General features: G+C 41.4%; 1 protein-coding gene across 3 annotated transcripts in view; it reads left to right on the top strand.

The window, feature by feature from the left end:
* The window catches only part of wdr7 (WD repeat domain 7), a 142,280-nt gene that overhangs the window by 15,403 nt on the left and 109,806 nt on the right, over positions 1 to 17,071 (top strand). For all 3 annotated transcript variants that reach the window (XM_078161858.1, XM_033646545.2, XM_033646546.2), the window contains exons 10-15: positions 5,183 to 5,330; positions 7,751 to 7,866; positions 8,352 to 8,484; positions 8,970 to 9,190; positions 10,746 to 10,941; positions 13,730 to 13,944. In XM_078161858.1, coding sequence (XP_078017984.1) covers positions 5,183 to 5,330; positions 7,751 to 7,866; positions 8,352 to 8,484; positions 8,970 to 9,190; positions 10,746 to 10,941; positions 13,730 to 13,944 — 1,029 coding nt within the window. The remainder of the gene's footprint in view (positions 1 to 5,182; positions 5,331 to 7,750; positions 7,867 to 8,351; positions 8,485 to 8,969; positions 9,191 to 10,745; positions 10,942 to 13,729; positions 13,945 to 17,071) is intronic.

The following is a 17,071-nucleotide window of genomic DNA, read 5'->3' as shown; positions in this document are numbered from 1 at the left end:
GACTGTTGTTGTTCCTGTGACGTCACAGAGATTCAGTCTGTTGGTTCTATATAACCTCACTGAGCCCGTACAACATGATATTGCAAAGAACAGTGGGCCAAGAATGGAGCCTTGAGGAACACCATGATTTGTAGATTTGGTAATGTCTCAAAGTGTGATTTAATTTAAAAAAAAAAAGTAGATCCTCTGCTAAATGTTTATAGATGTTACCCATCAGCCCTCAGACCCATTTTCAAAGTGCTGGAACAGAAGTGTGAGCTGCTGAGTCGATGACATTGAAAGGGAGCTGCCTGTTTTGTTTGCTCCTCTCTTTGGTTTCCTTCCTGCCTGACTAAGACACTGAACTCATTCTGGTTCACCTGATTTCATGCTCTCTTCCCACTAAAACAAAACTCCTCCTCCAAAAGCACCATCACCCTCCTCATCTGTCTTCATACTGATGAAGATGCATGCAAAGTCCCCAAGCTGCTTTTTAACAAAAATAATGACCCGCTGAGTCCCTGAGTTTATGACAAGCCAAAGATACACAACAGGAAGTGATAGGGATACCTCAACATTTTGGATTAAATTTGATTGCTTATTTTTGAAGGGCATTGTGCATATAAACTTTTTAGTCCGAAGGATAAATGATAATGATGCATAAAAGGGATACTTTAGGGAGAAATTTTATCAGGTAAAGAAAAGTCACAAACTGTTGAACGCATCTTCTTCATATTTAGATATCAAGTCAGGGATGCAACGATACAGTGTCAGGTACAGATAGGACAAAAGGAAATGGTGTTTCTGTGTGTGGCGATCACATGTCATTCAACAACTGCTAGCAAAAACTTTTTTGTGTTTGTTTTATCTGTCTGTAAGTTGTAGGTGGGTGGGGTTTTCCTGTAGTTTTCTCAATTATCTATAGTAACTCACTTTTTTCTTTGAGATGTGACCTTTTCAACCAGACCAGAGTATTTCTGGATGAACAACAGTTTAAAGTAATTTATATTTAACTCACAGAAACTTCTCAAATGGTAAAGTTTATTATAAAGGCCTTGGTCTCTGCAGTTCAGGTCAACAGACAGGCCTTTATTGCTAGTTATTATGATCATGTTTTAGTAAATAGCTTCCCTGATTTCTGATCTGCTCTACATTAGATTTGCTGGTGATGGTGTTTGCTGTTACTCCAAACTAAACCCATCCCCCTGTTCATTTCTTATTTTGATAATTTAGGGATAATGTACATTTTGAACTGACAAATTCCATCCAGAAACATTTTATAGAGGCCTTTTTCAATGCGTCTACTTTGCCATTTCTTTAATCGCTACCAAAATGCCAGTCCATTTGCCAGAAGAAAATGTTAGCATTGTACGTTTCTCCAAACCCTGAATATGCTACATTTGCTTGTTTTATATCAACGTTTCTAAAGTGATGTAACATGTAAGCTGATTTCATCATTGGGAGGTGGAGGGGATGGTTGATGGTGTGTTACTATACCTATCAAGCTGCAGACCACTGTCCAAGACCAGCAAACAACTAAATTGGTTGTGATTTAGCGAGTCATGGCTGTGTTTCTTTCGTTTTTTTAGGGTGCTTTCACACCTGCCCTGTTTGGTTCGGTTCAATCAAACTCAGGTTCATTTGCCCTCTCAGTGCGGTTCATTTGGGCAGGTATGAACACAGCAATCACACTAAGGTGTGCACCAAAACAACCGGACCAAGACCTTCTTGAAGAGGTGGTCTCAGTCCGGTTACAAACGAACTCTGGTGCGGTGCGTTTGTGGTGAGATCCTCAGTTTACAACCATGTTGGACTTCATCCTTGTATTGTCACATCTAGTTTAAGTGTAGAGCTTTTGCCAGATACGGTTCAGATCAATGAGAAGAAACCCCCAACCATCTGCACCACAGAGCTGATTAAAACAAACACAAAAAGTTCTTGCACGTCTCCAGGGGTTGATATTCTCTCTCTGTCTTTCTCTACCTCTCTAGTGCTGTTTTCTCCAAACACTCACTGATGTTGGATTTATTCATTCACATCTTATACCAAGATGTGGTTCAGTCTTTTGTTTGTGCGTGCTGTGTATGTGTGTGTTTAAAAAACAACATTTGGTGGCACTTTGCATCCTCTCTGTGACTGTCTACAGCGTTCAGATGAGCTGAATGAACCGATGGTGGTACATACCGGACACATTCAGCCATTCCCTGCTTCTGTACCTCTTAAAATTTTGCAGTGGCCGTGGTGATGGCAGCCCATCCTCCCTACACGCCCTCTGGATCACGAGCTTTCATCCTGTCCATCATTATCACTTCCCTCCACCTGGCAGCAGTGCCTGCTAAAATGTGTTCTGATAGGAGAAAGGATCTCTGTCCTCTGTGTATTATGCAAGCTAAGAGGTTAAATTTGTTCCATTCATCATAGTAAGGCTCTAAATCAGTGTTTGTCTTGAACCTTTTGACAGTAGCCACAGTACCTTCAGTGTCATAACCTGACAGGTGTGAAGCCGTGGAGCTGTCAGAATTAAAGTTAGGGCGTCAACCACAAGTTATCACCTCCTGCCTCAGCATGATACTGCAAACTAACTGACTCCCTCTACTCAGGTGTAGCTTCTGTTTGTTGTCCACCCTGAAGCAGAACTGCCAGGTGTAATGTTTGAGCTGATAGACCAGTTTTGGTCAAACAAACTTAAAGTGCTTTCCCACTGCAGGAATTAACAACCTGTAACCTGGCGCTCCCCCTATCCTAAACTTTTAGAACCCCTCTTGTGTGTCCTTTGAGTTTTACCGTATTTTACAAACTGGGATGTTTCAGAAAGGCGCCATTAAATGGGTAACAGCAGGACTTATGATGTGTATGCACTGTTTGATAGGCGAGTGAACTAAGCCACTGGTTCCCAACTGGTTTTCTGATCCCCGTCAGGGGCTACCAAAGCTTCATGGGGGGTCACAAGGCCTTCTTGGTTTTAAGGGGTGTAAGAAACTTATTTAAGAAAAACGGAAGGCCTATATCTTAACATTTTGTTCCCTTCTGTGAAGAATTTAAATTCTTATTTTCAAAGTTTAGATTATCATTCACGATAAAGACTTCTCACAGGATATGGGCATGGGAACAACATAACTAGTTCTGTTTTGGGGTGGATTGTCCCTTTATATGTCTAAAAAGCAATGCTGCCCTCTTCCCTTCTCCTCTATTATTTCCCCAGTAACCTCTGAACTGATCAAGTTGCAGTTTAAAGTGTGAACAAAGTTATACTGAATTACTGTGTTTATATTTCCAGCAGTAGTTTTAGGTCAGTTTTATCAAGAAGGTCCAAAGTCAATGAGCTGCAACACGTCAGATTTTTGACTGGATCCAGAAGGCACCAGGACATAGCTGAAGCAAAAACCTGCACCCACTTGGGCATGAAGGGACTCCCTAAAAACTTGGTATTTCATCTGGATGAAGGGGGTTTTTCAGGACGCAGCAGTGCTTGCCTTGTCGTCAGTGATGTATCCTGGGATTGTCGGGTGTTTCGGGTCTTTTCAAATATCAGACACCCTCACCCAGGTGACCCAGCCGGAGGTGATCAGTCCCCGGCTTGCATCCCAGCAGCAGTTGACCATGGACCTCCCTCCTCAGCCAGAGCCACCTAGTAGCTCTCTCTGTGGCACTGATGATAGATTTGAAGGCCCTTTTCTTTGCCAGCCCCACTATCCCCAGCTTTGTGAAGACTCTGCAGAGTGACTGGTCTGCAAAGCCCCAACATCCCACCTTGACAGGCTCACCGCGGTATTCCAATCCTGCCTGCTGCATTGTGCCATCAGCTCCTGGTGCTTGAAACGTCTTGGGCTTTGTCCGTACGCTCCTCCCAGGGTACAGTGAGCTCTACCGTGATCACTTGTTTGATGGAATCAGAAAAAAATGACCTTGTCTGGATGGAGGGTTGTTGAGGCGATGTGTTCTGGAAACTGCAGCTGCTTGCCGAGATCAACTCTCAGTTTTGTTGGAGGCTGAAGCAAGTAGGCCAGTTGCTGATCTTGGTTGTGGGATGTGTTTCTCTCCAGCCTTGACAAAGATGATGATTGTCGTTGGGCGATGGTGTTTGCAGGCTGAGGCTACCATCTCTGCAACTGCTTTCAGCACTTGATCATGCCGCTAGTGGTAGTGGCCCTCTGCAAGGGCCCTTGGGCAGTTACTTAAGATGTGTTCAAGAGATCCTCTTCCTGAGCACAGAGCACAAGATTGTGTTTCGCTCTTGCCACGGTTGTGGAGATTTGCCGGGCTTGGTAGGCCATTGCACACAGCCTGGATCAGAAATTGGACGCGTAAGTAGTCTGGCCACTGGATGTTATCCCATGTGACCCTCCGCTGCTCTGCAGTTTCCTACTTTATCCATGCTCCCTGCGGTTTCAGACCCACCATCCTGCTTACACTTTCTTCTTCCACATTTGCTTGAACTCCAAGGTGCCTCATCTAAATGTCAGTATTTTAGTACTGTTAAGTTGTACATATTGTCTGCAAAGAAGTCTAGATGCGGTTGCAATCGTATCAGCAGTGCAAGGAGCAAAATTTAAAGTGTGTCTTCATAAATCAATGATCATGAATAAAATATCATCTCTGGTTTAAGTTACAGTTAGGCGAGAGGACTCTTGTTGGTTAAATCTCAGGGTTATGGCAATGATTAGGTTTATGAATAACTTCTTAGGTTGCGGTTTTGCTAGCTTATCCAGAAAGTGATGAGACCACCCAACGCGAGCTGATGAGAATCAACATCAGGCACACAACATTCTGTGTGAAACAGGATGTAACGTGGTGCCCCTGGGTGAAATACCATGTTTGTAGGAAGTTTCTGGACAGGAAACCTTGTGAGCCAAGCTGGTGTACGAAACAGTTAAATTGACGCATATTGTCATGGCTGGTAATGAGACAAAAACCTGCCCTGGTTTTGTTTTCCTGCCGTTTGCTGCGTTGTTGCTGTTTGTATGAAGGCAACCAGAGAGCAAAACCAAACATTTCACCTTCACACCCTCAGTCTTAGAGTTAATATGGCATGACAACATAAATAGTTTTATTAAGTCTTTAAGGGAGTTACTGAGAATGTGCGCTGATGAATTTTGGGCTATAACTCCCCCAGACATGACACATCCAGGTGTTACTGGGGAGAATTGGGGGCCTCAGGTTTTCAGATGTTGACATGTCCTTCTTGTTCCACACCATCCTCTAGCTCCTGATCTGTCCTCCCGTGACTCACTTCTTCTTCGGCCGACGGGAGCCCTTCCATAAGCTGCTGATCCAGGGAGACTCAGCGGGCAGACTGTCCCTGTGGAGCATCCCAGACACTTCGCCTCTGCAGCCGCTGTCGACCGCTGCAGGTCAGGATGACATTACTGACATGACACAGTTATTTCCCCAGAGAAAAGCTGCTCCTCTGTAGGTCTGGATGAGCGACGAAAATATGCAGATTCACTGGTGTTTGTTCAAAAGAGCAGGAAAAAACCCACCAGACTCCATTTAAATTAACAGTAATTTTATCATCAGAAAACACACGTCCTTTACAGTAGACAGAAACAAGATGAAACTCAATGAGGCCATCTTGGTTTGTTTTTTTCACTGTTACATCATTCGCCAACTCTGGTTTGGTTGAAATTAACCCTTAATTCACCCAGTTGGATGTGAAAACATGCTGCCTCTATACACACTTAAATTACTGATTATTTAAATGGAGTCTGGTGGGTTTGGTGATGGTGATTTCGGGGCTGTTTCTGGTTAAACCAAAGGAATCTTACTCTTAAACCAAAATGTCTATCCCTGTAGGGATCCTTTCAGTGGCGTGAAGTAGTTACAATGGGACACAGTGCAGACGGGCCCTAGTGCACGCTATCATGCACATATCTCGTCACATGATCAGAGACTTGACATCGGATAACATCAACGCACTTATTACCCAGCTATCATCATTTCATATCTGTATATAACAAAAAATACAAGAGATATTAAGAAATTATTAATGTAATTTAACATTTTTAATAGTTTATTTTTATTTATAGAGTTGTTGATGTATAGAATAGACGATATATAGTTAATGAAAAAGCATATAATTTTGTTACAGATGAAAAAATGGTACCGTTTTTAATTTAATGAGAATTCTTCTTTGAACACAGGCATATTTCCAAGGTGGCAATCACTCATAAGAGCCCATGCTCCACCCAACACACTGTTGGAGGGCCCACTCTCTCTTTGGGCCCCCCACCCCAAGTGCCCCAGTGCAATCGCACTGTCTGCACTGTCTATATGTACGCCCCTGGATCCTCCCCATAATGTTGTCAGTAGAGATGCACCGATACAGCTTTTTCAGTTGATCCGATCCCGATGCTGTGGCTTTGAATATCTGATACCGATCCGATACCATGGTTGACCTAAAAAGCTATATACCTTTACCTGTAGAACAGAAAAGACTAGAGGCATCAGGCATTGATGACTTCACAGATCTTTCCTAAGATAAAATGAAACAAGATGAAACAGATTAATGCAACGATGAACTATTTATGTTTAACAAAAATAAACAATTGTGCAGCAGCAGTTGAAATAGTGTGAAATACCTCCACACAGCAGATTCTCTCCTTCGCTCCATGACGTGTGACGTAGCTCGCGTCACAATAGATTTAAAGGGAAAGGATCGCCTCAGGTATAGGTTGCATTTTCCGATACCCGATCCATCTATTTTGATGATATCAGGGCTGATATTCGATCCAGATATCGGATCGGTGTCTCCCTAGTTGTCAGACACTTAAAATAATTTGAGCCTGTCCGTGGCAAGTAAAGCACTTTTAGTAGATGTAAAGTGATGGTGTGAACATGCCCTGAGTGGTTAAATTGCAACCTGTTTTGCTCAATGCTGGACCACTTTTAAAAACTGTTGTTCTCATTCGCCACTTAGACACAACAACATAGGAAAATAGGGTCCAGGTTAAAAAACATGGAAGTTACACTTCAGTACGTACGATTAAAACAAAAAACACAAGTCTTTTAAACACTGACTTATTACTGAACATTGTGATTTTAATGTGTATATTCAGATGACCTGTTAGTGTGTTTGTTGGATGTAGGCAGAGAAGTCAATTCCCTGAGACATGGTGATAAAACACAGAGGCAGAGTGACATCTAGTGGCCAGAATGTGTCATAGTCCTTCTCACTGATAAAGTCAATGTTATAGATGTTTTTAATGATGCTAATTTTATCTTTGCTATATTTCAGTTTACATGACAACCAATACAAAAAGAAGCAGCAGTAAAATTACATATATACACATATGTAGCAGTAGATTGGTGTGAAACTGTCAGTTAATTTATACTAATGATGTTCCAAATATTTATATTAAAAACTGGTCAAACATTAAGACCAAAATTGCTTAAAAAACAAGAACAAACAAACAAACAACAAAAACTTCACTTAGATCTGACTTGTATTAAACTTTATTAATGAAGGATGTTTGGCTGGATGGATTTAATCAAACCACAACAAAAAGACAAATGTTAGAGGCTCCCAATATGCAATAAGGAATGATAGTACATTCTGTTTATTACCCACATCAAGGTTTCCCCCAGGCATTGCAGAGGTGATAAGCCGCCCAGATCTTTATGTATTGGCTGACATTGCACCTCTGTTCTCTGCGTTAATATTTTATTTCATAAAAACATCTTTATTCCAGACCTTTTTTTAGACTGGTCTCTAAATTAAAAAGTCATCATTCTGGTTTTGACTGTGTCTCTGTGTCTCTCTGTCTCTGTGCAGAGCTGCAGGTGTCGTCCACCATCAGTCTGCAGGAGGCGTTTGATAAGTTGACCCCCGTGTCTGCAGGGATCATCGACCAGCTCAGTACTCTGCCAGGAAAAGACGGACCCATTAAGGTTTGAGATCTGAATATGTCGCACATGTGTATTCAGCAGGGTCTCTGTTATTCGGCAGTTACCGGTTTTTGAGCGCTAGAATTTTTAAAGTCTGACATACATACAAAAAAAGAAAGGAAATTTGTGTTTGGTAGATTATTTCTTTGTTGTAACAATGCTTCTTGGCAATAAATCTTATACCGTTGGAAAGCCTGTTTATTTCCCTTTTAAATGGTGCCACATTTGTACGGAACATGCATTTATGGGATGAGCAGCAGAGTTGAGTATGTGGTTGCGCCCATGAAAAATTTGCCAGATCTTCTCTGCCAATGCCAAACAGCTTTTTTTTTTTGCTTTAACAATGCACTTCAAATTTTTATGTATTTATAAAAGTTAAAAAAAGAAAAGTTTGTCATGGTGTTCTCATGTCGCGGACTTCAGGCTCTACCATCCTGATGCCTGACTGTGTGTGTGTGTGTGTGTGTGTGTGTGTTGTGTTCCCCCAGGTCACAGCCAGCGTGTACATCCCCTCTCAGGGTCGCCTCGTGTGCGGGAGAGAGGACGGCAGCATCATCCTGGTTCCTGCCACACAGACCGCCATTGTCCAGCTGCTGCAGGGGGAGCACATGCTCAGGAGAGGTGAGGGACACGGGGACATTGAACTGAAGCTTCTTTACCAAATTATACCTGTATGTTTTTAAATATACTTTATTTTTATTGAATTTTACAAAAAGAACAAAAGCAGACAAAACCAGTAACAGCAGGCAGGACATCATAGGTAAAGGTGAAATGCTTTACATCTTGTAAAATAGAAAATGAGAAGAAGCAAGACCACATTGCAGCATCATGGACAAGATCACAAAGGTCCTTATGATCCTTGACCTTGATTCCTGGAAATCCAGGGTATCCTGTGACTTAAGTTCATGGGGAATTTTCTCTGTATTTGGATTCTGTGTTCACTGTGGAGGCAAGTGAGAAAAAAGTTTTCTTGATAAATAAAAAGTGATGTAGTGAGTAATTTATATGCACATGGCCATTTGGGGGTGGAGTATTCCCTTACAGCCTAAAAAAATGAATGAAATGAAAATCTTCCATTCTGAGTGTCGTGTCCTTCCCTCCTGCAGGCTGGCCACCCCATCGCACCCTGCGAGGTCACCGGAACAAGGTGACATGCGTCCTGTATCCGTACCAGATCTCCCCTCGCTATGACCAGCGCTCGCTGGTGTCCGGGGGCGTGGACTTCTCCGTCATCGTCTGGGACATTTTCACCGGAGAGATGAAGCACATTTTCTGTGTCCACGGAGGAGAGATCACCCAGCTCATCGTCCCACCTGAAAACTGCAGCGTAAGACCTCTGACATGTCGCTTCATGTGTTTGGGGATTTGTTTTTTTCTTCTCCTCTTTATTCAGTCTGGGGTTGTTTGTTTTCCTTTGTCTCCATTCCTTTGCTTTGTTTGTTTGTTGTTGTGTCTGTGAATGATGAGTGTACTGAGAGAGAGTGATGTTGATGACATTAGATTTAAATGTTACAGGGATGGTTTCACTGTTGGGAAATATTTTAATGATATTGCGTTGGCTGGCCGTTGAATGCACACACACACACATACACACAAACATTTACCCTTTAAACAAAAAAACATTATGTTGTTGTTTAACTGACATTAAGATCAATTGGTCAGAACTGTGTTGTTGCCATGGCAATGAGATGTCAGACGCCGTTGTGCTTTGGAAGCTTGACTACAATGAGCTCATGCTTTAATTATTTAATTATTTCCTGTAGGAGTCTGTTCATTGAGACCTTAAAGTAAGTTTTAAAGTTTTTGAGGTGTGACAAAAGTAATTTGTCTCTTTGTCTGAGAAGTTATCACCAGGCCACACATTACATCAGTATCCTGTTACAGCAAACAGCTGGTTTACTGAGTATCTGCAGTGAGTTTGAAGCCCAGTTCAGACCAAAGAATCACGATGAGACGAGTTGAAACAGGCGACTACTTGCAATGTGCCGTTCTGCAACACTCTAAAAACCTGCTGGTTCACACCAATGCAACTAGATGAGACGGTGTATCATCTCTAGTCAACAACTCTCTGTACTTCTGTTCTGATTTGCGGCTTTTCAGACTTATTTTGTGGCTGAATATTATTTGTAGCATCTTAAAATATGAATGAGGATAGTGATAGTGAGATAGCGACCCACCGTCTGACACGGTCACACCGTGAGGATAGAAACGGTTCGGCGATGGAGCACCTGCTGCTCTCAGCAAACACGCCGTCTTCGGTCATTTTGACTTGACCAGTGGACCTTGCTACACGCTGATTGGCTGTAGAAACAGGTGACGTGCTTTACGTTCTAAAACCAGCCACCGGCAATTTGACCAGCTAAGTCTCAGGTGACACCATCAGCCGAATTGAGTCAAGCTCAGACCGGTCAGTTCACACCGCTGCTACTTTTCTCTGCGACGCTGTAAAATCGTTGCGATTCATCGGTGTGAACTGGACTTCAGTCTCAGCAGAGAGTTAATTTCTCTGTGTGGAAAAACCAATGACATATATGGACTTTTAGTGTAGTGACAAACGGCTCTTGTGCAAAACTACCCCTGCTTTGGAAGCAAAAAAATTGCAGGAGAAACATCCGTAAGAGCGTCTCTTCTTTGTAATAATTCAAGGATTTAATAGTTGACTACTTGACTAGTCAGTGAAACCTTTAAACACTGGAAGGCACCAAAGTCATGAGGCTTTAGATTTCTTGACAGCTACACCTAAAATAAATGAAAGGATTCAGATTCAATAAGGAGATTCTAGGAGTTCTATCTGGTCCTCCTCTAATCAGTCAGTCACCATCGTCTCCTCATGTTCAGCCCTTTGGATGATCTTTGTAACCTGTTCCGTCTCCTCTCATCAGACTCGGGTGCAGCACTGCGTCTGCTCAGTGGCCAGCGACCACTCTGTCGGCCTGCTCAGCCTCAGGGAGAGGAAGTGCATCATGCTGGCGTCGCGACACCTCTTCCCCATCCAGGTCATCAAGTGGCGTCCGGCTGACGACTACCTGGTGGTGGGATGCTCCGATGGCTCCGTGTACGTCTGGCAGATGGATACAGGTGAGAACACAGTGACTCCTCTTAAGAGTAGGGCAAATGCTGAACCATTAGCGTGAGTTAAAACTTGTGCTGTACAATCACTTACTTTCCCCTCTTAATAAATAGTGCTAAACCTCTGAATAGCTCATCCTCATATTTGTCTTCACTACAGTATTTCGTATTCCCGCACTGAATTTTTGCACCACGCTGGTGAGAAACGGCTTTAAATCTGCTCTGTGCTTAACACACAGTCATATGGAGGATATTGATCGACTTGTATAACTCTCAGAAAACAAAGTAAACATGTTTAACTATTCGTGTAAATCTGATCTCTCTCGTCTGACTCCCCTGCGCCTTCTACGCTCCGTCCAGTCGTTACCATGACAACAGAATCTGCAGTAAACCTGTACTGTATGTGGCACAGCGTGGAGGTAACGTTAGCGTGAGTGATGACCAGGTGTGTGTGTGTGTGTGTGTGTGTGTGTGTGTGTGACCTGAATGAGCTGTAGTGCTGGGAGATTGCAGGGTAGCTAAGTGTGAAATTAAGGAAGGTGTGTGTGTACTCAGGCGTTGGACATGTAATAGGGACATAGCTCACAGGCCCTTCATCTCTCACTCACACACACACACACACACACACACACACACACACACACACACATACACACACACACACACACACAGGTATAATGGCACCACTTCTTCTCTCACTCAATACCAGAGCCAATACTGATGTCAGTTGTCAGCTAATGATGTCTCTGTGAGGCTGGAGAACTGTTGCAGTCGGAGACGGAGAAGACCGTCTGTGACCTGAATCATATTCAAGAGACAATAGATGACATTGAGACAAACAGGGTGGGGAGATGATGTGAGAGGGAGGGAGATTGGAGGATTGATAGAAATATAAGAAGAGGACGAAAAAAGAAAGATTGACAGAAACAGAAAGCGAGGGTGTGATGGGAATGAAGAGAGAGAGAAAGCACAGACAGAAGCAGGCTGACATCAAACTAGTCTTCCACTTTAAACGTGGTGTTGACACCATGTGCAGAAATGGACATTCTCAGAGTGGTACCAGGTCTTTAAATAATTAGGAAGTTAAAAAAGGACAGTGTTGCCTCAGCATCATTATGAGCAAGGTGAATATTGTTGGAGTGAAGTCAGTGTTTACTCCTCAAAGACCTCATGATGTTCTTAAATCTGGAGAAAGTCAAGTTTGACTTAAAGGGGTCATCTGAAAAATTTTAGTCTGTTTGGGGCCCTATGATCAAATTCCTAGTGTAATTAAAGACACTACAGGACACGTGAAGGTCTCACCACTGATTCACATTCTGTCAATACAGGTCAATACATTGAAAACATTTCACAATGAGATGTTGTTTTGCAGGTTCTTTTGTTTTGTTCTTGGCTTAACCATTATGTTAAAAAGGAAGGGTTGATTATTTATTATTTTTTACTCATTTAGTTATTAATGTTCTATGAAAATATTTTTTTTAAGTATTTATTATAAACATTAATAATTTTATTTTATTTTATTCATTTAATAATTTTAATATTTAATATTTTTTAAAATTGCATTTGTAGACATTTTTAAAAGGTATTTATTATTATTACTTTATTATTATTTATTTTATTATTTATAATAATTTATATTTTATTTTATTTATTCATCAAATTAATTAATTCATTAATTCATTTAATTAATTATTAATGATCATCTGTTTAATTATAATTATTTAGTTTTTAAAATTGCGTTTGTAGTTGTTTTTAAAAAGTATTTATTAGTATTATTTTATTATTATTTATTCATTTTATTATTTATAAGAATTTATATTTTGTTATTTTATTTATGAATTTAGTTAATTAATTTGATTGATTATTTTTAATGATTATTAATTTAATTAATTATTTTTTTAAAATTGCATTTGTAGAAGTTTTAAAAAAGTATTTATTATTATTATTTGATTATTATTTATAATATTTTATATTTTATGTTATTTAGTTAATTAATTCATTTAATTAATTATTATTAATGATTATTCATTTAATTATTTATTTTTTAAATTGCATTTGTTGAAGTTTTTGTTGGACTGTGGCTGGAGACTTGAAAAAAAAAACCCATTAAGGATCTTCTTCACATGAATTCAGTGCATCAGTGCAAAATAGAAATACAAGTGTTTATCGGACACATATCTTTGGCCACATAAAATGAGATGGATACAATGATTTGCTGTACAGTGTTGCTGTTGTGGATGTCTGAGTTGACGTTGGACAAGGACGGAGATTCATAGAGGCAACATTAGCGACATTATCCTTCTTGGCCTTCATGTATCATCGTACTGCAGTTTGTGGTGTATTTTTCAGGTTGTTGGATGGCTGTTTGAGGCAAATGGGGGTGATTCATTGATTTTTCACGGCTGTAAGAAAAAATCCATTCAGTCACAGCCCTGTGTCATACTGTTTGTGTCTTAAAGGAAATATCTCCTGATGGTGGCACCAGACAGGAAGATCAGGAGTTCCCTGGAATTAATCCTCTTGGGAGCAGTATTATCTAAGGAAATAGAGGTTAATGTTAATCTAGACAGTATTTGTTCAGATATCTAACAACCTAATTGTTGATTCCTTGTAAGTAATTTACCCCCGTGTTTATATCAAGGGTGTGAGACAGGTGTGTTTACTTAAGAAATAAGATCTTGTTTTTTGTGATCTATTATCTGCCTCACCAAGGAGTACCTGTTGGACGAGCCATCAGAGCCAAGTAACGCTTCCTTCTTCCTTTGTAAAAGGTTTGTTGACTTGTTTGTGTTTCCAGGAGCCTTGGACCGATGCGTGATGGGCATCACGGCGGTGGAGATCCTGAACGCCTGTGACGAGCTGGCTCCAGCCACCGTGGACGCTCTCAGCCACTCAGCTGTGAACCTGAAGCAGGCGATGACTCGCCGCAGCCTGGCGGCACTGAAGAACATGGCCCAGCACAAACTGCAGACGCTCGCCACCAACCTGCTGGCTGCAGACAACGCTGACAAGGTACAGTTAACAGCCTTACAGTCACACTGCAGCAGGTGGGAAGCTGTGTTTGGTGAATCAGCTTTCAGTCCTGTGCCCCAGAGCTGGAGGATTAGCCAATAAATCGAGCAGTCAGTCAACAGAACATTAACTGGTTGTCATTTACTGAGCAGACACTCCAAATATTCTCTAGTTCCGTCTTCTCAAAATGAAGGATTTGCTGCTTGTGTGTTTTTATGATTGTAAATTTTTGGAGAAAACATGCAAATAGAAGATGGCGCCACTAAACTGTGATGGATGTTTTTCACTATTATGTGACATTTTATAGATAAAACAAGACTGAAGGTGGATTTATACTTCAGCGTCAGCTCTATGCAGAGCGTACGCTGTTGTGAGTATTTATATTTGTGTGGTGGTGTGTCTGTGTCACTCTGCAGTTACACCTCCAAAACACTAGTTGGTGGCAGGTTTCTGTGAAGTGCTGTAAAGTTTAGTTGATTCAAAACACACATTAAACACACATTAAACATGGCTTAATAGAGACAATTTCAAACACGAGTACATAAATCAGCTGCACTATAACTCGCAGCATTCACAGACAAACACTTGTCTTTATCTGGACACATTGTCCCCACAAATACAACATGTTAACGTTATTAGCACAAGCCTATGGCATTTTACATTGTATAAATTAGCCTAGCAGCTAGCAGACTTTTTCTCTTCTCATATAAAACCAGGGACAACAGCAACATTTAACAGAGGTAACGGTACAAAATTCAGCTCCATTACAACTCATAAGGTTCACTGATAAAACAACTGTCTTATACTAAACAAATACAACATGCTAACGTTATTAGCACAAGCCTATGGCATTTTACATTGTATAAATTAGCCTAGCAGCTAGCAGACTTTTTCTCTTCTCATATAAAACCAGGGACAACAGCAACATTTAACAGAGGTAACGGTACAAAATTCAGCTCCATTACAACTCATAAGGTTCACTGACAAAACAACTGTCTTATACTAAACAAATACAACATGCTAACGTTATTAGCACAAGCCTATGGCATTTTACATTGTTTAAATTAGCCTAGCGACGAGCAGAGATTTCCTCTGCTCATATGAAGCCCGGATAAATCCCAAAGTTTAGATCCCTGACGGATAAATCACACACGACACTGAAAGGTAATTCGTATCAAGCATGCATACTATTAAAAGTAGAAAAGCAGTTATATTATATTAAATTATACCATATTTTATAGAAGCCTAGCCCATGTTTGAATTGATTTCTATGTCTCTTTCTCTTGTGTCTTTTCTCTGTCTTTCTCATTCATCAAAAAGCAGACAATACTGTTAATACACACACAGAAACACAAGCGCACACACACACACACACGGTGGTGGCTGGTCATCTCTGGCTAAAGTCACAGACCAATTAAAACTGCTGTCGACGAACCAAAGGTCAACACTACAGCCATTGTGTGTGTGTGTGTGTGTGTGTGTGTGTGTGTGTGTGTGTGTGTGTGTGTGTGTGTGACACACAGATAGAGAAAGAGACACCACTGCTGTCTCCCAGGGAAGATGAACTATCTGAAATGTCAAAATGGTAAAAAAAAAAAAAAAAAAAAAGAAGAAGTGCAGTGCTTCTTTTCTCTGAGACTTTCCAGAGAGGAGCTTTAGAAATTCATCCAAATGTAAAAACATCTGAGTCTCTGTCGCAGAACAGACTTGTGGTCCATTACTCTCCCTCTTTTTAGGAGAGAGAAAAAAATGTCTTCAAATAAAGTTCATTCTTTTTTATTTGTATACTGTAGTCTAATGTGAACTACATAGGTATGTAAAGATGTCTGCCTTCTCTCCAATATAATGAAACTAGATGGCACTCAAAGTGTCAAAAACATACCTAGTATCACATGTGCTCAGTGTGACCCTGCTCTCATCTGCGAAGAGAATGGGCGCCACTGGCGGACCTGCCAGTCTTGGTGTTCTCTGGTGAATGATGGAGCTGCATGGTGCTGAGCTGTGAGCTCAGGTCTCACTAGAGGACGTGGGCCCCTCATGCCTCCCTCATGGAGTCTGTTTCTGACAGTGTGGTCAGAAACATGCACACCAGTAGCCTGCTGGAGGTCATTTTGTAGGGCTCTGGCTGTGTTCCTCCTGTTCCTCCTCACACAAAGGAGCAGATACCGGTCCTGCTGCTGGGTTGATGCCCTTCTACGACCCTGTCCAGCTCTCCCAGTGTAACCGTTGGTCTCCTGGTGTCTCCTCCATGCTCTTGACACTGTGCTGGGAGACACAGCAAACCTTGTGTCTAACCCTTGCCTCTCCATTGCTTCTGTTCTCTCTTTGATTTGCACCAAAGCAGCTGAAACTGATCCACAATCACTTGTGCTGCATATTTGCACATTTCTATGTGTGTGTGTGTGTGTGTGTGCAGCCCTGCAACATGTAAAATAGAGATTTTTAAAACCCAGACTTGACTCTAAATCTTATTTTTATTCTGTGTGTGACACATCTCTACATACCTATTGTGTATTTTGGCATGAACTATCCCTTTAAAGGCACGTCATCAGCCTAATGTAGAGTGATTGGCTCACGTCAGTTATTTCAGTAAACACATAAAGACACGTCTGAGGGAGTCAGAAATAACGCGACTGCGGTTACAGTTTTATTGTTGGATATCAGCTGACAATTTCGGGAAAGCTGTCAGTGGTCTATTCTTGTTCTTATGTATGAGCAGGACATAATGTGTTCATCCTATTTATATTACGTTTCATCCATAAAGTGCGCTGCATCTGAAAGCAGTCAAACACATCCACGCTGGCCGACTTCCCGTCATCCTGACAGTGAGCCATAATTAATGATTTCAGCCGCTCGTAACAAATCAAACACACCAACATTTGTTTATGTGGAGCAGCTTGTGTGTTTCGACCCCTCAGAGCTTTACCTGTCAGTCTCAGATGATCTGATCTGCCCTGACGGACTAAACCCCGCCCACCTGGGCCTCCCAGCACAGAAAACAAACGCTCTGAATTATTTAGTGTCTGAGCAGCGCTTGCTTCAGCTGCTGGTACAGTTTGACTTTTATAGTTTGACTTGAATCCATTTAGCTCTTCTGTTGGCTCTGTCCTTTTCCCTCTCTTCACTT

The sequence above is a fragment of the Epinephelus lanceolatus genome, chromosome 19 (genome assembly GCF_041903045.1).
Source record: "Epinephelus lanceolatus isolate andai-2023 chromosome 19, ASM4190304v1, whole genome shotgun sequence".
Taxonomy (NCBI): Eukaryota; Metazoa; Chordata; class Actinopteri; order Perciformes; family Serranidae; genus Epinephelus; species Epinephelus lanceolatus.
This window is presented reverse-complemented; position numbering and strand designations above follow the sequence as displayed.